Source organism: Danio rerio, chromosome 3 (assembly GCF_052040795.2).
Source record: "Danio rerio strain M-AB ecotype USA chromosome 3, GRCz13ab, whole genome shotgun sequence".
NCBI lineage: Eukaryota > Metazoa > Chordata > Actinopteri > Cypriniformes > Danionidae > Danio > Danio rerio.
In genome coordinates this window covers 2,693,156-2,716,598 of record NC_141023.1, presented here as the reverse complement: position 1 = coordinate 2,716,598, position 23,443 = coordinate 2,693,156, and the positions used below count along the sequence as shown (strand labels likewise).

The following is a 23,443-nucleotide window of genomic DNA, read 5'->3' as shown; positions in this document are numbered from 1 at the left end:
TGCTTCTCCTGTTTTTCAAATCAGAATAAGAGACCTACATATACAGTAAGTTTAATATAAGCGTAGATTAAGGGCCTACTCACACTATGCCATCTGTACCGTGCCCAGGCCCGTTTCCCGGATCGTTTGAGAAGTGTGAGTGCGCTGAATCAGGCTCAGGCACGGTTCTCTTGGCCGGCCCTGGCCCGGTTGGAAGAGGTGGGCCTGAGCGAGGTTCACTTGGGCTTTGGCCCAATTTGTTTGTAGTGTAGTGTAATTCTTACTGTTCAGTGAACGCAAACTGCCGTAGTTTATTAACGATGAGAACTCCTCACTGCACGACAGCTGCACCTTCAGCAGACCTCCTCATTCCTGCAGCACGAGGGCTTTATGATTGTTTATGAGCGCCAAAAGTGGCGGATCTGTTCGGCGAAATATCTGACTGCGTGTCCCCGCATTCCTAAGAACTGTTCGGCGAAATATTTGACTGCATGTCACTGCATAACAACGACTGAAACCAAGGGCGTAGGTTTGCACTTGACATTAGTGGGGACTGGGGACGAGTTAATACAATCCCCCCACACCCCCGCCAAGAATGAATGAATGAATGAATATTGTTTTTTTATATGTATTATATATTGCTATTATTATTTAACTGCTATTAAAACAAATGATCAATAAGTCTTCTTTTCATACAATTTATTAAGTTAAATTAAATAGTCAGGCGCGTAGCCAAGGGGGTTCAGTTGGTTTGAAAGACCAAAAGTTGGATTATTATTATTATGTTTTAATTTATCTTATTATTCAAATGGTTAAATTCTCACTGAGGAAGGTTGAATGCGCCAGCCGGTTTGTTATTTGCCTATAGGTTTCAGTTTTTTATTTAAATCAAGTTTTAACAGATTTCCCAAAGAAAATTATGATTTAAAAAAATTATTTTAAAAATAAGTATATTTACATATTTGAAGAGTTTAGATGCAAAAACCTCTAAATGCCATTTAATATTTTCTTATAAAATTAGCATTTCTATTCTATTTCAAAATGTTTGAGGTTTTGGCATCTGAACTCTTGATTTCTTTATTCTAAGAATTTAAAGTCCTAATTTCTAATTCAAAGTAATTGTATTATTTATAAAACTGTGATAAAAATGCAGCAATTTGACAAAATGGTAGGAAATATTTTTGATACATCAAAAAGTGTAGTTATAATAACTATCCAAAAAGATAACCCAGTAAAAATTAGTTCTTAATATGTCAATCAAATTTAATATTTATACCTCAATTAAACAGAATGAATAATAATCAGGTGAATAACTGAAAAAAAGTTCAGTTTTTCAGAAAACAAACAACCCCTCCTTTCAAAAAGCTGGCTACAGGCCTAAAAGTGTAATGTTAAAATAATGTTTATTAATTGAAAAAGAGAGAGTTTCATAAAGACTTTTGTTTATTTTTTGTACAAATTAAACATGTCTCATAGTATTATTAAATGATGGAGCACAGGCTGTAGTTTTTCTGACAAATTGTTTCAACCGAAATTGGAGATGTTACTCTAAGACAGGGGTGTCAAACTCAATTCCTGGAGGGTCGAAGCCCTGCACAGTTTAGTTCCAACCCTGCTCCAACACACTTACCTGTAGGTTTTAAACAAGCCTGAAGGACTCAATTAGTTTGATCAGGTGTGTTTAATTAGGGTTGGAACTAAACTGTGCAGAGCTGCGGCCCTCCAGGAACTGAGTTTGACACCTGTGCTCTAAGAGATTAGGAGAACTGGCGGGGTCATATACGTTTACATGTAGTTGTTTATTCTGCAATTAGTTTTCAGGTAATATTTTTCACAGACTATATGTCGTTAGACGTTGCTTGTAAGGTTAGACTGACCGCAAAAGTGGTGAAAAACACTCGCAATAGCGGCATTATCATGATGGGCTCATTCAGTAGTGAACTTGAGTTAAATGTGACTTACACATTTCGTTAAAAAAAGCTCTTTATGTCTACCTTTATTTGCTACCTCCATCCTCACTTTTGCATGTCAAACACACCTCAGCAGCGTAGCAGCGCAATAGTTTTGGCGCTGCTTGTATCTGAATGCAACCTCTCACATGATAGCAGAGAAAGGCACAGCCAATCACAATGTTCATATGTGATTGAGGGCGGTGCGACTTGAGGAGAGAATGTGATTTAACCCTTTCGGCATGTCTAGGTTTGTATTGACAGCGCAATGTTTTTTCTGTGAATTAAATTAAATAAAGGGGAATCATTGTTCTAATCTTACTAGGAAACAGTGTGGTCAATAAAACGATGCATGCGCGTGCATATTAATAATCCCATGTACAATGTAACATATGTGCTTTTGTTTTGATTGGCCTGATTTTTACTGGGAATTTACATACAGAATTTACAGGGTGTTTGAGGCTCGCATATGGACATGTCCATGTGCCTCATTATTCAGCTATGCCTAGGAATTTCCAAAATTCCTTTAATCGTCATGTATTTTAATTCTTTTGTGATCATGTCACTTTGCAAATGTTATTAGCTGTTACTGGAGATTTTTAGAGACCATTGTGCGTACTGTACAGTTTACTCTTCGCAACGAGCTGTGAGTGATGCCGTTGGTCTCTCCCCCGCCTCAGAGCACTCGGCGGCACAGCGTCACACAGTCGTCTCTCACACCCGCAGCCTGAGAGCAGATCATTCCTCTGCATATCGATGCCAAATGATTTAGCATCGCGAGAGTGAGTAATTTCCCTTGTACAGTCGTACCGATCTGCTTCGTCGGTTTCAAATGTAATAATTTAAATGGAGTGTTTATTATTTATTTGCTGTTGTTCACAATCACAGAGATTTTAGTGACACCAGTCTGCCAGCGATCAGAGTAGAGGCAGGAAGAGTGTGTAGAAATATGACAAAGTTTGTGAACTTTTTTTTTTCCCTTTAATTTTATATTGAAGATAAAGGTTCCTTTAAATATTAAAATGTATACAGTTGAAATCAGAATTATTAGGCCCCCTTTTGATTTTTTTTCTCTTTTAAATATTTCCCAAGTGATGTTTAACAGAGCAAGGGAATTTTCACAGTATGTCTGATAATATTTGTTTCTCTGGAGAAAGTCTTATTTGTATTATTATGGCTAGAATGAAAGCAGTTATTAATGTTTTAAAACCCATTTTTGGGACAATATTATTAGCCCTTTTAAGCTAATTTTGTTTTTGATAGTCTACAGAACAAACCATCATTATACAATAACTTGCCTAATTACCCTAACCTGCCTAGTTACCCTAATTAACCTAGTTAAGCCTTTAAATGTGACTTTAAGCTGTATAGAAGTGTCTTGAAGAATATCTAGTCTAATATTATTTACTGTCATCATGACAAACAGAAAATAAATCTGTTATTAGAGATGAGTTATTAACACTATTATGAGCAGAAATGTGCTGAAACAATCTGCACTCCATTAATAATTAATTATTATTAATAATAATAATAATTATTATTATTACTAATAATTATTCAACTGTATAATATTTATTACAAATTTAAATTACTGCTTTCTTATTGTATGTAGTTTCAAATGAAATTATTACTCCAGTCATTATGGTTTTTATCACTATTACTATTATTAATAATAAGAACTATTATTATTATTAATATTAGAGTGATTTCTGAAGGATCATGTTACTGAAGACTAGAGTAGTGAAGCTGAAAATTCATCTTTTAAATCCCTGGAATAAATGATTAAATTCACTTGATGATAAACATTTCACAATTTTACAATTTGTTCTGTATTTTTGATTAAATAAAAGCAGCTTTGGTGAACAGGAAAAGCTTTTTTTTTTTTTTTTAATATTTTAAAATCTTACTGACCCCAAACTGTTGACCAGTAGCCTATTTTTGGTATTCTGTAGAATTGTCATTAATATTCTTTGCATATCACTTCAGTTGTGTCTATCAGAGTTATGTTTACCTGCAATCTAATATCATGCGAGCTATTGTGAATATGCTTCACTAAGAAGAGAAGTCTTTAATCAAGTTTTAAACTGAAAATGTGTGTTTGAGCCTCAGACATATCAGGAACATAACTCTAGAGTTTAGTTAGAATTCCACCCATGTGCATCTTTATTTATTTATACATCTTTCTTTGGCTTACTCCCTCCTTTACCAGGGGTCGCCACAGCGGAAAGAATTGCCAACTATCTTTAAAAAAGAAGTCAAATTTTGTTAAAGCAAGTTAAAATTACCTTTAGTTAAGGTGACATGATAGTCAAATCAGTGAGACTAGTTTTAATCTGTTATGTTTGAACAATGTTTTATTAGAAAAACAATATCGTGTTTCAAGAGAATGAGACTCAATGATACATTTTTTGTTTTTTAAATCTAAAAAACTTAAATAGTGGCAGCTGTTTAAAAAGGGCACAAAGCCAGGTGACTCTTATTTTTTTCAATTATTGCTGAAATTGATTCACAGGGAGAGGATCTGAAAAAGTTGATTGAGGACAAGATGACTGCTTTAACTGTTAGCCTGGATGCCTTAGACGTCACACTGGTTTATATGCAAGTGGAGCAGGCCAGCATCAAAATATGGTGGAGATAGAAGGGGCTCTGAATAGAACAGATTTATGAATTAGAGAGGCTGAAAGAGTGTGTGAAGATTTGAGCACAGAAAATAAGTGAAGTTTAGTTTTAAACTAATTTCGAGAGGAGCATGTGCTCATGATTTACCCAGCTGGTCCACATTAACTAATTATGATCTTCCAATCAAAGGATCCCAAATCACTATATATATATCCTCATTTCCTTTCTACAACTATCTCGTCTGGAAGAAACCCCCCTCCTCCCCTTCTTCCTCCTTTATCCAGAATGGGCGGCACGGTGGCCCAGTGACTAGCACTGTTGCCTCACAGCAAGAATACCAATGGTGTTGGATCCTCGCTGAGCCATCTGGTATTTCTGTGTGGAGTTTGCATGTTCTCCCCGTGTCCGCGTGGGTTTCCCCCGGGTTCCCCCGTTTCCTCCCACCATCCAAATGTGCTCCATATTATAGATAAAACAAGCCTAAACCTTTTTATAATGTCTTACTCTCAGGAAGTTCGCCTTGGCCTCAGCAGCGGGGGAGTTTGAGATAGACCTGAGCCAATCTCCACTCGCCCTGCAAAAGGGGGGGAGCCCTGGGCTCGAGGATCCCTTGAGCTTAGGGCTCTTTCCCGGGACAGCATGCCAAACAAGCCATGTATAAATCATGAGCTAAGTGTGAACTCTTGAAATCTCTCTGGGTTGAACTGAATGACTTTGAGGGACGTTTCCATAGACTGAATGTCAAATTTTTCGAAATAAGCGAAGGTGAAGAGTGGGGCACCCCTTTGTGTTTATATTTCAGACTAGATTACGGAGCTCTTCGGTGGAGACAACTTTCCCAAACCTATGAAAATTGATCAAGCACACAGAGCTTTACTACACAAGCTGTCTGAGGGACAAACCCTTTGCACCATCATCACATAAATACACAATAATCAGGACCAAAGATCTAATTCTTTGTTTGAGCAGAGAAAAAATTCCTCTGGAATCCTAAGAAAAACAGATTAACATCTTCCCTGACTATATCTTAGATGTAACGGTGCGGCAACATGTGTTTGACACTGTCACGAAAGCTCTACGTGAGGCTGGGTTGCCTTTGTTTTCCAGTGGAGCTGATGCTGCAGCATAATAGCCAAGTGATTGCCCTTGAAACACCCGAGACGACGATGTAGTTTGTGGATAAATTTGTGGAGTGGTCCGCACTCAGGTTCGTTAGACGTCAGAGTTTGGAATGTTTAGCTAGTTTGAATGTGTCTATAGGCCAAAAAGTCTACTCAATTATGACCAAACGGTGATGGCCAACTCGTTTGAATAAACATGCAGCCTATTAATTCACCCAGAATGGTTTTGTCCCAGAAAGATCGATTTGGTTTTGGTGAAAATGCTTTATGCTTCTCCTAAATCTGCGGTACTTACTAATTCGATCAGATCTGCCTTTTTGTACTCTTCAGCGTGGTACATGTCAGGGTTGCAGTCTGAACCCACTTTTATTTGATCTGGCGTTACAACCTATGGCCATCTCCGCAGTCATCCAGAGATTAGGGGTATAGCTTGTTACTATACTGAAGTTAAGCTGTCCCTATATGCAGATGATTTGATCTTATACTGGAATGACCCTTCTCTTGCATTATCCTCTTTTTTTTTAAGAAAGCCCTCAAGGTTTATGGCTCCTTCTCTGGTTATTCTGTTAACTGGGATAAGAGTGTATTCATGCTACTGAGTGAAGAGTTGGATGCTCAGTTTTTGAGGGCTCTAACCTTTTAGAATAAAAGAGGATCATTTTACATATCTAGATTTAGCTATTCCCAAATTAATAACATTCCTAATTAAAAAGTTCACAAAAGCCTTAAATAAGTTAAAGTTATCCATTTCAAGTGGAGGACACTTCCATTTTCTTTAATTAGTCAGGTTAATGCTATTAAAATGGTTTCATTGCCTCTTTTTTTATCTTTTTCAAAATCTGTCAATTTATCTGTCCTATTGTTTTTTTTAAACAACTAGACTGTTAATATGCCGTTCATTTGGGACTACAAGGCACACAATTTCTGGTAGAACCTAGCACTACCAGTTTTTTGGCATTATTATTGAGCAACTAATGCTAGGTTCTTGATGTTTTGGCAATCTAGTGACCAAGATGCCAAAAATTCGACTGATCTGCAACCCAAATGGCTACAATTCAGTTGCCGGTAGCTCTTTAGCTGCTATTCTTTTTTTCTTGCCCATTATCTGTGAAGAAGTCACAATGTAAATAAAATGTACTCATCTTTTGTTGAAGAGCCCTGATTTCTCTCAAAGATTCATGGTGCAAGTGGATGCATCAGATTGGCGAGGTACTAGCCCAAGGACCAGCTGGACAAGAGCAACCTGTGGTATTCCTGAGTCGGAAGCTGTTGCCCAGGGAGACTCGGTACTCTACCATAGAGAAGGAGTGTCTAGCAATTAAGTAGTCCCTGGAATCCTTCCGCTACTACCTCCTGGGGTGGGTGTTAGACTTAAAAACGGACCATCGAGCACTTACCTGGATTAACTCCATGAAAGATACTAACGCCAGAGTGTGCCGGTGGTACCTGACATTACAGCCTTTCCAGTTCAAGATACGTCACTGCCCTTGGAGGAAAGATTTGGTAGCCAACTTCTTGTCCAGGTTTCTAGACAGTACGCGGCTTGGAAAGGGGAAGGATAGTGGAGAAGTGAGACTTCTCCCCTCCGTCTCTGATGGCCGCACTGGTACACACACATACACACACACACAAACACACACACATCACTTACCTTCATTCTCCTCCGTCAGCTGTGTAATAATGAGTGCACGCATTAGTTTACCAGCACATAATCATTCCTCCACAGTTTCTTCTCCCCTCAAGTCTTCATGATGTTTGTGTTTGTGATGCATACATGTACACAAACACATTGTCTTCATGTTTTTGTTTGTTTGTCTAAGAGGGTTCAGACTTCAGTGCGTGATTGGCCGATCGAGTAAAGGGATGGCGCGCACTTATGACATCAGAAGCTGTTCCATGATGGTTTGTGCACTGAAAGGCTGACTGTACCATTTGTGTTCTCTGTGGGTACAACCAGCATTGTTGTTTGTCCTGTTTTACAGGAAAGGGATGAGTTAATGGTTGTGTGTGTGTTTTATGTTTCGTGAATTTACATACCTGTCAACCCTCCCGTGTTTCCCGGGATTCTCCCATATTTTACAGTTCTATCCCGCAATCAGCCCATGAAGGTATTTTCCCGTAATTTCAGTCTTTCTCTGAAGAGTTAACGATACTCCCTTAACGCAACCCATACCGCCGAACCACCAGGGGCCACCCCTGGCTCTTAAATGCGAGTCTGTTCTGTGTTTTTGCTTTGTTTAGGCATGAAAAAACTTTGAAATAAATATAAAAACGGCGCGATTACATTTTATTACAGGTGCTGTCGCACCTTCATATACAATCCTCAAAACAGTCATATAGCAGTGCGTGACTGTCAGCTGACACACTCCATAGTGATAAATAGACGCTGTTTCCCTAATGCAGTGGTTCTCAAACTGTGGTACGTGTACCACTAGTGGTACGCGGGCTTCCTTCTAGTGGTACGCGGAGGAATGAAATATGTCATGTACATGCTACACACATTTCAAAAATGATCAAAAAATGATGTATATAATGTGTCATATATGACATATAGCCTATATTTCTGATGTAATTTGCCACATTTTTTAACTGTGCGAGTTGTGGCTGCTTTACTGGGCCTACTGCGCTACTGTATTTCAATACTGCTCATTTTGGTGGTACTTGGAGAGACAATTTTTTTCTGAGGTGGTACTTGATGAAAAACGTTTGAGAACCACTGCCCAAATGGATTCTGTACTCGCGCAGCAAAAGTCTGAGTTTTGGGTGTGTGCTTAAGCAGGCATATTCACATAATTAAAAACAAGAACAATAACATTTAAAGATGTGGATTTTGGTGGGTTGTTTTTTTTTTTCAAACACAACTAATTTTGTCTTAAATGAGCATAAACAGTATGGAAAGCAAGCATTTTTAAAGTGACACCTGTTATTCAATGTAATGAAATGCAAAAAAAATCTAAATAAATATGACATTCATTTGCTGCTTTTTAATCAGGGCGTGTGAGTTATACAGTGAAGAAATGGCTTATGAGATTTGATAGCTTGATTCTATTTCTTTATAAGAGCTATTAATTTAATAAGCTGAACTGTTTACTAATGTATTTGCTGCTAATGTCTACTATTTTTTTTCTTTTATAAGTAAAAATAAAACATATTACTGACCATTTAACTGTTTATTTACAATGAAACAGCACCAAATGAACATATTTAGTAATTTGGGTATTTTTTAAAGGGGGGTCAGGGGAATCCCTTATTATGGTGGGCATATCCCTTATTTTCACATCCCAAAGTTGACAGGTATGTATTTATGTGTCTGTTAAACAGACCTGAACATTTAATGTTTACATAGATGTCATTAAGGTGAGTTTAAAGGTTTATACTTACCCAAAGTTTAAAGTTTATACTTACCAAAGTATGGCTTGCACCAATCGATAGGCGGATAGAGTTATATATCTCTATATGGGCGAATAAGGAGCGAGGCCAGACTGCAGCTCAGGGTCAGTTTACCTAGCGAGTGAGCATGCTGTGGCAGAGCCGTGAGCAATTCTTTAATTAAGTGGATTTGACATGCAGCAATATACAGTGGTTACAGTGCTTTATTTTTTACATTCCTGTAAATGAATACCACCGTCATAACACTTCTGGGTCAGGCCATTGTGTTTGGATTTTTTCCATAGTTTTTTTTTTTTTTTTGGGGGGGGGGGGGGTTCATTTTTGGTGTCATGCCTCCGACACCTTGGGTTCACAACATCGCAGTTGTACTCATATATATTAAAATTGAAATTTTGTATCAAATGAAGAATGCATTGAACATCACATGCCTCTTTTAATCACAATTTTTTCACTATTTACAAGTATGCCATTGCATAAAACCTTCTTTAACTGAGTTACAGGAATTGTCACAATCTTTTGTTTCAACTTCCTGTGGCCAAACATTTGGTGACACAGTTTGTCTGCCAATTAGCTGTGTCTTCTGATCACCATAAATTGTTATGGGAAGAGGATATTAGAATTATCATCTTAAATAATATTTGGGAAGAGGAGCTGAAGTGAATTTATACTTAGGCCGTACTCACACTAGGTACAGTTGCCTCGAACCGGGCCAAAGCACGCTTGTCCCCCCTCCCGTCTCCCCCGACGGCCTGCACTCACACCACAAATGGGCCTGGGCACGCTTGCGTCATCGCTGCTGCGCTGTTCAGTGAGAAGTGCTCTCTCACTCAGCAGCACAGTGGATATTGCTCTAGTTATATTGTTTCAGTCGTTTGTTATGCAGTGACATGCAGTCAAATATTTCACCAAACAATCCTTAAGGATGCGGGGACACGCAGTCAGATATTTCACCGAACAGATCCGCCTCTTTTGGCGCTCATAAACAATCATAAAGCCCTCATGCTGAAGCAATGAGGAGGTCTGCTGAAGGCGCGCAGCTGTCGTGCTGTGAGGCGTGTGCGTCTTTAATAAACTACGGCAGTTTGCGTTCACTGAACAGTAAGAATGATTAATAAATCCATATGAAACAGCCCCTTAAAAGTCACGTCTCGCTTTCAGTTTTGGGCTTTGGCGCGTATTGTACTCACACACAAGCGTACCGCCAAGTGAACCGCGCTCAGGCACACCTCTTCCAACCAGGCCAGGGCCGGCCAAGTGAACCGTGCTTGAGCCCGATTCAGCGCACTCACACTTCTCAAACGATCCTGGAAACGGGCCTGGGCATGGTACGGATGGCATAGTGTGAGTAGGCCCTTATTCTATCTTAAATTTTAAAGTGATACATGGCGTACATTATACCAAAATTAATATCCATCTAATTTTCCCTTCAGTTTCCCCATTTTGTGACTTGTGCAAGAGTTCAGATAGAATGTATGCTCATACTTTTTGGTTTTGCCCTGAAATCTCTGAGTTTTGGAAGAATGTTTTTAGTATTAAAATGTTCTGAGATAAATAATTAGTCCAGACATTGATTTAGTCTTGTTTGGATGCTCTGACCCTGTCTATTACATTTGGTATGGTGGTGGCTAAAAGGGTGATCCTAATGGATTGGAAGTCTCCATAAATGGCTGACAGAAATGGTTGCTGCTCTTAAGCTTTAAAGAATTTTTTCTTTTTAACATTTTAGGAGTTGAAAGTACACTTATGATGGACAAGTTTACTCTCCATTTTCAGTGTTTTGAGTTTGACCATGTAAAACTTGATGGGATATATTATTTACTCTAGGGGTACCCAACCCTGTTCCTGGAGATCTACCTTCCTGCAGATTTCAGTTGCAACCCTTATCAAACACACCTGCCTGTAATTATCACGTGGTGTTCAGGTCCTAATTAATTGGTTCAGGTGTGTTTGATATGGGTTGCAACTGAAATCTGCAGGAAGGTGACTTTCCAGGAACAGGGTTGGCCACCCCTGATTTACTCTGTAACAGGGGTGGCCAAACTCGTCCTTGAGGGCTGGTGTCCTGCAGATTTCAGCTCCAACTTGCTTCAACACACCTGCAAGGATATTTCTAGAAAGCTTAATAAGAGCTTTATTAGCTAGCCCAGGTGTGTCTGATTAGGGTTGAAACTAAACTTCCAGGGCCTTCAAGGACCGAGTTTGGACATACCCTGGCGTGGGTTGTTAGTGGTGAGAATATGATGCGAACTAAAACAAACCCAACTGCAAAAAATACTGCGCCTTTTGGACCAATCCAGGCCGATGCACTATGCATTATGGGATATGGAGGTAAAATATTTGTTGACAGCACTTTACCAACAGAGAGAGAGAGAGAGAGGGAAAAACATTAGCTGATGGATCATTGGTAATATTTCCGCAAGATGACCATGACCATGATGACGATGCATTAAAACACTGTTTTCCAGCCGCGGCTGCGCTTTATTCTTAAAATGTATAAATTGTCTAAAGTAGGGATACAATCAGTCAGTGCAGGCGTCCCTCCATAGTCAAAAGCGACAGATTTCGATGGTCACAGAATATGGTGTAACACTAATTTGTTTACTTGCAGGAGTTCATTGGCATTTTCCCGCACATGAATTCTAAACAAACGATAAAGCAGTTAAAGAAATATGTTCAACAACATCTGGCCAATGAGAGATGTGGATTTTGTCAGATGACTGCATTTTGGTTCGTTTCAACTGGTTCGGACCAAAGTCAGCAGTGTGGTGTGAAAACAACCCAAAGACAGCAGAAAATGCAACAATGTATCATTTATTGCCCTTGATCCGGACCAAATGAACTGAACTACAGATGTGAAAGCACCCAAAAGCATAATACTATTAATGTATAAGTTGAAAATAAAATGATTTAATTAAAGTAACATTTGTATAGATGACAGACATAAATATCATTTAAATAAATAAACATCACAGGGTCTAACTGAGAAAGTGAAAACCTAATCTGAGGGATTTATCAAACAGCAAAACACCAACAAAATAGCATCTCTTCAGTGCTCAAATTCACTCACTCGTATTTTTTATTTTATTTTTTTTCACTCCTTCATGTGGACTACATTAGTGGAAATAGTGAATGAGGCTATAGGGTGATTTTGGATACATCAATTGATTTTCTCTCTTTGTGTGATAAGTAGTTTAATTTTTCTTCACATTGACTCACTGGGGTCTTAAATAAGCTGTATTGTGTAAACAGCACTGTCTGCATTTCATCAGCTGACTAATTCTATTTTTCAGTACTAGAATTTAGATATTTCTATTCCTTCCTACTACAACTCTCTCGTTAAAGATAAGACAAAGCAGGTTGTGTGTTGGATTGGATTTTTTTTCAGTCAACTTTTCTTTTCTGCAGTCATTAAATGCATTGAAAAGTGTCACATGACAGCATCATCACACAGGAACCCTTTAAAGATCACATTGGGTTTCATTTCAGACCATCGACCAAAAAAAAAAAAATCACAAATGTATCAAGTGTTTCTCAAAGTTGTAAATTCACACTTTTAATCCCTTAATTTGAGAAGCCTTGATATATAGCATTTGAGAACCTATTTAGCCACAAAACCAACTGTAAAATAGCCTTTTTAATTCTGATTTATTAAAAAATTAAATGTCATTCCCCTTAACTTACACTGAAAAAAATATTATTGGCAAAATTGTTACAAACTATATGGACTGAATCAAACGTTTTTTCAACCAATTTTGTTTGTCTAAATTCAGCCCAAATAAACTGTTTGGAACTTAAACCACCTTTAACAAATTTAGTGAATACAATTTATCTTTTTTTCAGCGGACTACGTACTAGTGTTGACTGCGTTACATAGAATTTTTTTCATAGATTCAAACAAAAACAATATGAAAAAGTAATGGATAATTCTGACTAAAATAAGGTGCTCAGACGATAGACTAAAAAGAGTTTGAACATGCCTAAAACCAATAAAGACTAAAAGTCACACAAAGACTAGACTGAAACTAAAATGAAAAAAGGCCACCAAAAACAAAACTACTGAGGTGAAAAGTGTGGCCCAATTATGGCACATGCTATTCGTTTACACATCGCTTTCAGTCTCAATTCAGACCATCACCAAATACATTTTAAAAAAATGTGTTGAATGTGCGAAAAGCCCTTAAAGGATGACAGAAGAAAATTAGATGCTTTGACAAACTTGTTCCTGGAGGGCTGGTGTCCTGGAACGTTTAGCTCCAACCCTAATCAAACACACCTGAACCAGCTAACCAAGGTCTGACTAGGTATACTTGAAACATCCAAGCAGGTGTGTTGAAGCAAGTTGGAGCTAAATCCTGCAGGGACACCGGCCCTCCAGGACTGAGATTGGTGACCTCTGCACACATTTATTTGATTCAAATAGCAAACATTGCACTTTATCATGTTCTGATGTTTACCATGTGAACTGTAGCTTACAATACCATAAATGCTTTGATAAAACAAGAAAACCAATGTTCAAAAGCTGGAAACTGATTAAATGGTTAAACAATGGTGTTAAAATTAGTATAACTTCTAAAGATTGTAAAGTAAAGTAGATCGCAAAGACGTCTATTTCATCTGTTTACATCTGGAAGACATTTTTTAAAGTGCATCTGCATCAGCAATACATCTGTGCGACATCTGGGATGAGTGGATGCTTATAATACGTCTTTAAGATGTTTATACACTGTAAAAAATGCTGGTGTCCACATAATTCATTTGTGTTGTCCTAGCACAAGTTGATTTAGTTAACCTAATTGATTTTACAATGTGTGTACATTGAACATGGGCAGCACAGTGGCTCAGTGGTTAGCACTGTCACCTCACAGCAAGAAGTTTACTTGTTCAAGTCCCGGCTGGGTCAGTTGGCATTTCTGTGTGGAGTTTGCATGTTCTCCCCGTGTTGGTGTGGGTTTCCTCCGGGTGCTCCGGTTTCCCCCAAAGTCCAAACACATGCGCTATAGGGGAATTGATTAACTAAACTGGTCGTAGTGTATGAGTGTGTGTCCTGGTCCTCCAAATTGGGAGTTCAGCATTGGGCCAACAACCCACCTTGTAAAAATTAAATGTTACAAAACACCAACATGGTGTGGCTCAATATCAGCTGCTATAAGTGGCATAGTATAAGTACATTGAACATAAAACACAAAAGTTGTCCTAAAAAAACCCTCAAGAATTCAGCGCCGTGCTGATTCAGCTATAAATAGTTTAACCAAGCAATAATATTTTGAGTGACAGACATTTATAAGAGGTTTATCATATCCCTTTTGAGTATAAAAATGCTGAGTTCAACACAATTCCTTCATGCTGTGTCAACACAAATAGAATAATTTATCTAAATCTTTACTAATTTAAGTGGATTGAACATAAAACAATCAGGTTGTCGAAAAAAACATAAGGATTGTGCCGTTTCAGCTCATTTTAATGAAGTAGTTTGAAGCAAAAGGTGTTTATTTTGAGTATACACCTTGCTGACAAAACCAGCTTAAACCAGCCTAGCCAGGTCTACTTCGACCAGTCTGGTTTTAGAGTTTTTTTTTGGCCATTTCTAGGCTGGGAGCTCAGCCAAAACAGCTATGTTCCACAGCTTACAGCTTAAATCAGGAGAGTCCAGCTGTTTTAACTGGTCATCTCCCAAAATGACAAGACCAGGCTGTGGAGATAAAGGTGGAGGTAAAGTTGGTTTTATATTCGCACATTTGTTCATTTAGAAGTCTCTGTATTGTTTACCATGTTACTTTGAATATTTGATCAGAATAAGCGTGCCAGTATTACTTCAAAACAACATTAACACTGTTTATTTGACCGTGAACAATGTTGTACTTTGATAGTCATAGGCTGCTAATATGATTTTGCTATTTAGAGTTTGCAAATAATACTTTTATGAAATTGTATTAGTAAGGGGAAAGTCTGAATCTGCGAATATAAAACCAACTTTACCGCTATGCTGTGGAGAGGCTGAAAACCCCTCTAAAACCAGGCTGTTTAACCTGTTAAAACCAGCCTAGGCTGGTTCAAGCAGTTTTTTTTTTCAGTAGGGTGTTACATCAGCCAAACACCCATCCAAAATCATTCAAATAGGGCACTGCCAATGTAAGAAGACAACCACCATTGTAGAAAACATCTGGTTTATTCTCTGTCTCACGTATTTTCTGAGAGAAGACACAAATGTACAGCACAAATGTTGCAGATTTACATTCAGCTCTCTAATATTTCACTCGCTTTCTGTGAAACTACAGCAGAAACTAAACATTTCCTTCAATTCAAGAACATAATATAGTAAAATCCTAAACAAGACATCTGAGAGAAAACGCAAGCGCACAGTTCAGGAGATATTGCAGATTTACATTCAGCTTTCTCTGAAAGGGAAACACAGAAAGCTCACTATTGTTGGGATCTCGTATACAACATTCAAATGCATTAGCAATGTGACATTTCAGTTAGCAAAACACCTCAACCATCGCCAAAATCAACATTAAGTATATAAAACATGTAGTAGAGTGTATTATTCTCACAGCACACTCCCCTACAATGGCAGAAATGATATTAAACACTTACATTACGTTTTAACAATCTGAGAGCAGAGAGGTTTCTGTAAACTACGGTAAGCGCAAATGGACAAAACACTAAAATGTCTGCGATATACAGTATCAATCAAAAGAGGACAACCAAAACACCATTTCATCTATATAGACTCAATTCATGGAAGTAGATAGGATGAATTAATTTATATTGTCTGACTCTGTTACCCACACAGCAGAGGATTTACAGACTAAACACTACTTAAAGCATGTCCTGCAGACCTACATGTGCTTTCTGGGGATTTTTTTAGCCTGTAAATTGAAATATTTTTTATCATGGGTGAGTCTCAAATGAGAACTCTTAAAAAGGCAGTACTACTAACATTGCGACAGAGAAACAAAGTTATTAACAGCAAAGAATTTTAGTTGTACAAACATACCCTTAACATTCCCATTGGGTTACACAAAGTCATTTTTATGAATTTTCTCAGAATGTTTAAAACATCCTTTTTTTTAGACGGTGTATTCATGTTGATGTTTTTTTATAAGAAAATTATTCAAAACACTTTCATGTTGTCTTACTTTATATGATGTTTTCAGAGCGTTATGTAAAATGTTACTAGAATGTACCAATTAGATTAAATTAATGTTACAATTAATGTTACATTAAACAGCGTCATTTAAAACATCATTAGAACATTCGATCAAAGTTGTATGAATTATTAATAATTAATTATAATAATAATTATTATATATTATTGTTAATAATTAAGAATGTCTCCCAAATGTTCTCAGTAAAATACAAAAGCATTATTGAGAGAGGCTTTTAGTATTTTCAAAATGTCTTTTTTATTTACATTTTGAACAGTTATTAACTTTACTGTGTAAAATTGTGTAAAATAATTTTATTCTAAACATTTCCATAATGTTAAATTTTTCTCAGAGTGTTATTTCAAAATTTTCCAATTTCCGACCACCTATTACATTAAACTAATGTTGTTAAAATGTTTCCTTAACGCCTAACCTTCCCAGTAGTTATAGAAACATTATAATGGAATCATATATATATATATATATATATATATATATATATATATATATATATATATATATATATATATATATATATATATATATACATACATACATACATACATACAGTTGAAGTCAGAATTACTAGCCCCTCTTTCTTTCTTCTGTAAAAAGGCTTATTTGTTTTATTTCGGCTAGAATAAAAGCAGTTTTTAATTTTTTTAAAGCTATTTAAGGTCAATATTATTAGTCTCTTTCAGCAATATTAGTTTTGGATTGTCTCCAGCACAAACCACTGTTATACAATGACTTGCCTAATTACCCTAATTACCCTAGTTAAGCCTTTAAATGTCACTTTAAGCTGTATAGAAGTGTCTTGAAGAATATCTAGTCTAATATTAGTTACTGTCATAAAATAAATCAGTTGTTAGGGATGAGTTATTAAAACTATTATGATTGGCAATAAAAGAATCTTCCAAACTCATTACTTAATAACGTTACATGTAAACATTTACACAAGTTTTAAGAAACGTTACAGAATGTTCTGCGAACCCCTGTTAGCTTGGTCATGACTTTGGGGAAAGAGTGTATTTTTCTTGAACAGAGCACAGTCCAGGTCACTTCTTTTTCCAGAGTTCATTAGTTTATACACAGTTTCACACCAGAGAGTTTGGTCATCTGTTTTATTTAAGACAGCGGTGACTCTAAACTTCTCATATGGAGGAATCAGCACCTCTCGTTCATAACTAGTGAATGAATATTTAGCCACATCAGCACCCTCACAAGTGTGGATCTCAAAACACGAAACTTTGCCAAACCGTTTCGCTAGAGCTTGATCAAGAGACGTGGATGTAAACGAGCCAAAACGAATTTCCTCAGAATCAGAAAGATTAAATGTTGATTTTGTACCTCGGAAAGTGTCATAGCACTTGTTTTTTTGCTCCTTCTTCAGAATCTGAACCGCATCAGTCAACAGAAAGTAAAGTGAATACCATCTGTATCTCTTGTCTATGTAGTTCTGTTTGCCATTACGAGTGTCCTTATTGAATTGAGGATATACAACCTTATTAATATCTGCACTAGCGTACGTATAAACATAGATGGCAATCGAATGATTCTTATCAAACATTGAGGAAATATTCTGCACCGCTTTCTGTTCACCTTCTTTCCAAAGCTCATTAAATCTATTTGAGTTCGATCTCTCCTCTTTCAGATATGTTATATTCACCTCATGCAACATTTCCATTCTACAGCCCTTAAACTGATCATCCACTGAGTTCAGCGCCATATCCAGAGGGTAACCCTGTGCTTCTGCAGCGGCGCTGGTGTGATCCTGCAGAAATGATGAGCAGAATGAGCACATCATGAATATTCATATCTGTGATATTAACTCTGAAACTCAATCTCACCTGAAGAAGAGCTGCTAACATCAGGAGAAGAGCTTCAGTGATCCTCAACATCTCCATTCTGATAAATCCCTCTCAATACTGTGCTGGAAGACGAGCGGTTGATTCACATGTCAGCATGAATATGTCTATAAGATTTGAATAATATATTCAAGATTATAAATTACCTGTGATTCTGGTCTTTTCCTTAGATTCTGTGAGATATTCAAGAGCAAGGAGATCAGATGAGTAACGTCTCTCGCTGTCCGACAATAATGACTCTTCAGACTTTGTAAGTTGTCTTATATGTACTTTATTAATGCGTGTTTGTGTGTGTGTTGAAGTGTGATCTTGATGTATTTAGCTCAACTAAACACTTTAATCATAACGCAACACCTATGAGCTCTATATGTGTGGTTTCACACCACAAAGACTAATGCTGATGAATATATATATATATATATGCAGTACATAAATAAGCTTTTAACAGGTTTGTTTCACTCCACATTAGTTGCAACTCAACAGAGATCACCATATGATTAATATACAGAAGCATATTCTCAATTAAGATGGAAGACAGACGGTCTTTTTTTTCAGTTGGATTTGTGGATTCTCAGCTATTTCTCCTTGCAGATCATCTCCAGTTCCGTCAGGTTGGATAGTAAACACTAATGGACAGCCATTTTTAGGTCTCTCCAGGGAAGCTTAATTGGGTTTGAGTCAGGGCTCTGACTTGGCCATTCAAGAACACATTTAATAATAATAATAATTTTTATTTATATAGCGCCTTTCCAGAGCTCAAGGACACTTTACAAGGAATGCAACAAAAAGATAAACAAACATACATGAGGTCAAATATAACAAACTGGAATTACACAAACAAGACCTAAGAGACATATGAGCAGAGTGGAGGTTGATCAGATTAAGTGGTCAGTTTGGCAGATCAGAAGTGAAGCATTCAGAAAATAAGTGAGTCTTAAGTAAGGATTTGAATTCAGAGATATTATTAGCAGAGCGGAGTGAGTATGGTAGAGAGTTCCAGAGTCTGGGTGCAATAACACTAAATGAAGATCCAGTTAAGATTAAGTACATTGTAAGTAAGTGTACTTAGGGTCATTGTCTTGTTGGCAGGCGAACATTTGGCCCAGTCTGATCTCTTGAGCACTCTGGAGTAGGTTTTCGTCCACTATGCTATACTGTTGGGACTGTATTGGACAGGTGATGAGTTTTCTCCACACATACTGCTTAGAATTAAGGCCAGAAAGATCTACCTGGCTCTCAATAGACCAGAGACTCTTATCTCTCACCAATCCTTCAAGTGTTTTATAGTAAACTCCATGTGGGCTTTATGGGTCTTGCACTGAGAAGAGGCCTCCGTCAGGCCACTCTGCCATAAGTTCGACTAGTGAAGGGCTGCAGTGATGGTTGACTTTTTACAATTTCTCTCATCTCCTGACTGAACCTCTGGAGCTCAGCCCCAGTGATCTTTGGGTTCTTCTGTACCTCTTTCACCAATGCTCTCCTCCCCTGATAGCTCAGTTTGGCCAGCTCTAGGAAGGGTTCTGGTCATCCCAAACATCTTCTATTTAGGAACTGTGAAGACCACTGTGCTCTTAGGAACCTGAAGTGCCGCAGAAATGCTTGTGTTACCTTGGCCAGATCTGTACCTTGCCACAATTCTGTCTCTGAGCTCTTCAGGCAGTTCCTTTGACCTCCTGATTGTCATTTGCTCTGACCTGCATTGTGAGCTGTAAAGTCTGATATAAACAGGTGTGTGGCTTTCCTGATCAAATGCAATCAGTATAATCAAACACAGCTGGACTCAGATGAAGCTGTAGAACCATCTCAAGGAGGATCAGAAGAAATGAACAGACAGCACCTGAGTTAAAGAGCATATTGTAGGTTAGACACCCCAGTGAGTCAATTTGCGTAAGAGTAAAGTAGGAACTAGATTTTCTTTAAATTTGTTAAAGTTTATTATTAAGCCATCTGGAGTGGTTTTAAAAAAAGCTGACTTTCTGGAAGTGGGAAAACAGACACATTTCTTTCAAATTTGTGCCCTTGCACTTCGTTAAACATCTTAATATGGCATTGTATGGTATTTTATATTATTTTCACAAATTATTCTACCTTTTTTACCAACAATATGCTCTTTAAACTATATTTAAAAGAAAATCTAGCTGTTTATCTTTCTTCACATTGACTCATTGGAGTCGACTGTTAATGTGGTGTAAAACACAGAGCAGACTAATGTGGAAAACAGCACTATCTGTTTCTTTCTCCGCCATTCACTGTGGGTAGAAGTGTCAAATGACAGAAGTGTCACACAGGAAACCCTTAAATGTCACTCTCTTTTTAACTTTCTTAAAATCGTAAATGCACACTTTTAATCTTTGAGAAGCCTTAATTTATGGGACATTCTAGCAGAAACGGACATTATCTGTCCCTGAAATAAAAACATAAATACTGTGAATAAAAAGTATTGCATCCCAAAAATGTTGGTAACACTTTACAATAAGGTTCATTAGGTAATGCATTTACTAACATGAACTAATCATGAACAGCACAAGTACAGCATTTATTAATCATAATTGAACATTTACTAATGCATTATTAACATACAAGTCTGTGCTTGTTAACATTAGTTAATGCACCATGAGTAACATGAACTAACAATGAACTACTGTATTTTCATTAACTAACATTAACTAACATGAACAAATACTGTAGTAAATGTATTGTTTGTTGTCTGTTTATGTTAGTAAATGCATTAATTAACATTAACTAATGAACCTTATACCTTATTGTAAAGTGTGACCAAAATGTCTAACATGGACTGATGGTTGATTTCTGTGAGTTGTTCTGTAAAGGGATTTGTCAGTCATTTGGTTCCCAGATTTTCTTTGTTAAACACTTGGGCAAACGTACAAACCCTGTCATTGACCTTATCCTTTGCCCAATTGAACAGCTAAAAACTGTTATTTAGAAAAAAATACTTCAGGAATAGCAAGTTTAAGTAGTTATCATCCACATCAACTGATTGAAATCACGACAGTATGAATAAAATCTACAAATAAATATTACAAATATATAATACAAATAAATTTACAGGGGTCACAGTGGTACATTAGGTAGCACGATCGCCTTACAGCAAGAGGGTCGCTGGTTCGAGCCTCAATTAAGTCAGTTGTCATTTCTGTGTGGAGTTTGCATGTTCTCCCTGTGTTTGCGTTGGTTTCCTCCGGGTGCTCCAGTTTCCCCAACAGTCCAAACACATGCGCTATAGGGGAATTGATTAACTAAATTGTCCATAGTGTATGAGTTTGAATGAGTGTTTATGGGTGTTTCCCCAGTGTTGGGCTGCAGCTGGAAGGGCATCCACTGCATAAAACATAAGCTGTATAAGTTGGTGGTTCATTCCGCTGTGGTGACCTCAGAATAATAAAAGGACTAAGCCGACAAGAAAATAAATGAATACATTTACAATTGTCCCTGTGTTTCTGTCAGTCCTGTCACATTTGCATTAGATTTAATATACAATGCCTGCAATATACCTCTAGGCTGTGACTCGGAAGTGACATCATTTGACGGAGGAGAAGCTGACAGTGATTAAGGATGAGTTCTATCAATGAATCGGAGGACTTTGTGCTTTAATATTTTTGTATGATTTTTTTAGAGGACGACAAGCTTAACTCAGGGCCTGTCACCTCTTTTTATTAGTAAAAATGTACATTTCTGGTAGAACGTTCATGTAAATAGCATTTGAGGGGAACCATTTAGACACAAAATCAACTGTAAAAGTGGTATCTTTTCTAAAGGTACACATTTGTACTTAAAGGGTTTATATAGCATTATTTGACTTCTGATTTATTATGTCATTCTCCTCAATTTCTACTAGGTACTAGATATATATATATATATATATATATATATATATATATATATATATATATATTAGATGTCGCCTACCCTGTTGTTGTCCATTGGAAGAAGCGTGTACCGGGTAGCGCTCCTGTGAAATGAATGCGGGACTAAGCTGTAGTGGAGGAATGTGGCCATCCAGAGCCAGAGGTATACACATATATCTATGATCGGGAGTTTTCCCGGAGGTCAGTACGCAATGTTTTTTTAATTATGAAACTTATAATTTTACATCACTTTTCTACATTGATGGATCAGTGATCGCACGGACATTCCTGACTAAAAGCTTGTGTTTGTGTGTATGGAAATGTACTATCCACCCTTTAATCCGTGTCCTGAAACACAGCTCCTCTCCTGCTTTCACTTCTCATACTGATGGAGGGAGCGATTCGTTTGTGAATGAATCTCTGTTATGAACGACTCTTTCACTAGTCGACAATAACACAAGTTTCTGGCAGCGCAGCATCTCGTTGTCATATTTCTTTTGCATTGTTTACTGATTTTATTCAACAAAACTAGCATAAGCCGAGTGTGACAACATCTGTTGACCCTCCTGCACCCAAATGGAACAGAAGTTGCATAAACCATGAACAGTGGTTTGGAATGGATCAATTATGTGTTAAGTTCCATGAAACAGAGGGGTGATTTATTTATGTATTTAATACGTATCAGCCCAAATACCTCTCTATGCACAAGTTACAGAAGAAGCACCGTGCCGAGAAAACAACTGATTCAATTGTATTTTTTCTGTTCATTAATTTTCTTGTTAGCTTAGTCCCTTTATTAATCCGGGGTCGCCACAGCGGAATGAACCGCCAACTTATCCAGCAAGTTTTTACGCAGCGGATGCCCTTTCAGCCGCAACTCATCTCTGGGAAATGTTTCTGTTCATCTGAATAAAATATTTTTTTTCAAAATGTAACTTTTTTGACAATTTAATTTCAAATGATACACAGTGAATAATGTTTTATATATATAATGTTTTATATAGTGAATAAAATAAAGGTCTTTATTTTGAATAAAAAAAGCAATTAGAAAGTAGCTAAAGAAATGTTTATGTATATTAATGTTATTAATGTTTACTTTAAAGGCAATAAAAATAAACTATTATTTGCCATACAAGCTCCTTTCCTTAAATGTCTGCATCCGGTTGGTACTCAAACCTCGATCAGGTTGCTAGACTGGAAATGTCAGCTACACTCTTGCCTTTTCTGTTTCTGTAAAATTCTCACGTTGAATATTAACAACCCACCTCTTCTGCACGACTTTGTCTTTTGGAAACGTGTGGGAACTGAGGTAAGACTTCAATTACTGGCGCTGTGCGTTGCTGAGCACAGCAGTGCTAGCTAGAAGTACTGCTCTCACGTCTTTGAAATGACACTTTTAAACGTTTAGATGTCATGTTTATGTAGCTGACATAAACATATATAAGTAGGCTATAACGTCATAAACCATTAAGACAACTCTCCTAAAAATGAGTTGTTTCGCTC

The 23,443-nt window shown here is 37.3% G+C and overlaps 3 protein-coding genes across 3 annotated transcripts in view; all 3 read right to left on the bottom strand.

Annotated features, from left to right (window-relative positions):
• plbd1a (phospholipase B domain containing 1a) overlaps nt 1-23,443 on the bottom strand; it is a 522,382-nt gene that overhangs the window by 413,783 nt on the left and 85,156 nt on the right. The window lies entirely within an intron of this gene.
• LOC147845398 (NAD(P)(+)--arginine ADP-ribosyltransferase 2-like) overlaps nt 1-23,443 on the bottom strand; it is a 150,921-nt gene that overhangs the window by 105,921 nt on the left and 21,557 nt on the right. The window lies entirely within an intron of this gene.
• On the bottom strand, nt 17,056-18,157 carry LOC147845400 (erythroblast NAD(P)(+)--arginine ADP-ribosyltransferase-like). Its single transcript, XM_087243892.1, has 2 exons — nt 18,057-18,157; nt 17,056-17,980 (listed from the first exon to the last, which is right to left on the bottom strand). The coding sequence occupies exons 1-2, from the start codon at nt 18,111-18,113 to the stop codon at nt 17,180-17,182; spliced, it is 858 nt and encodes a 285-aa protein (XP_087100018.1). The 5' UTR covers nt 18,114-18,157; the 3' UTR covers nt 17,056-17,179.

What these genes read in the sequence shown, in the direction of transcription:
- LOC147845400 (XM_087243892.1), bottom strand. Translation starts at nt 18,113, where the DNA reads ATGGAGATGTTGAGGATCACTGAAGCTCTTCTCCTGATGTTAGCAGCT. An exon ending in TGTTAGCAGCTCTTCTTCAG is followed by an intron (nt 17,981 to 18,056) that starts GTGAGATTGAGT and finishes TCATTTCTGCAG; the next exon opens with GATCACACCAGCGCCGCTGC.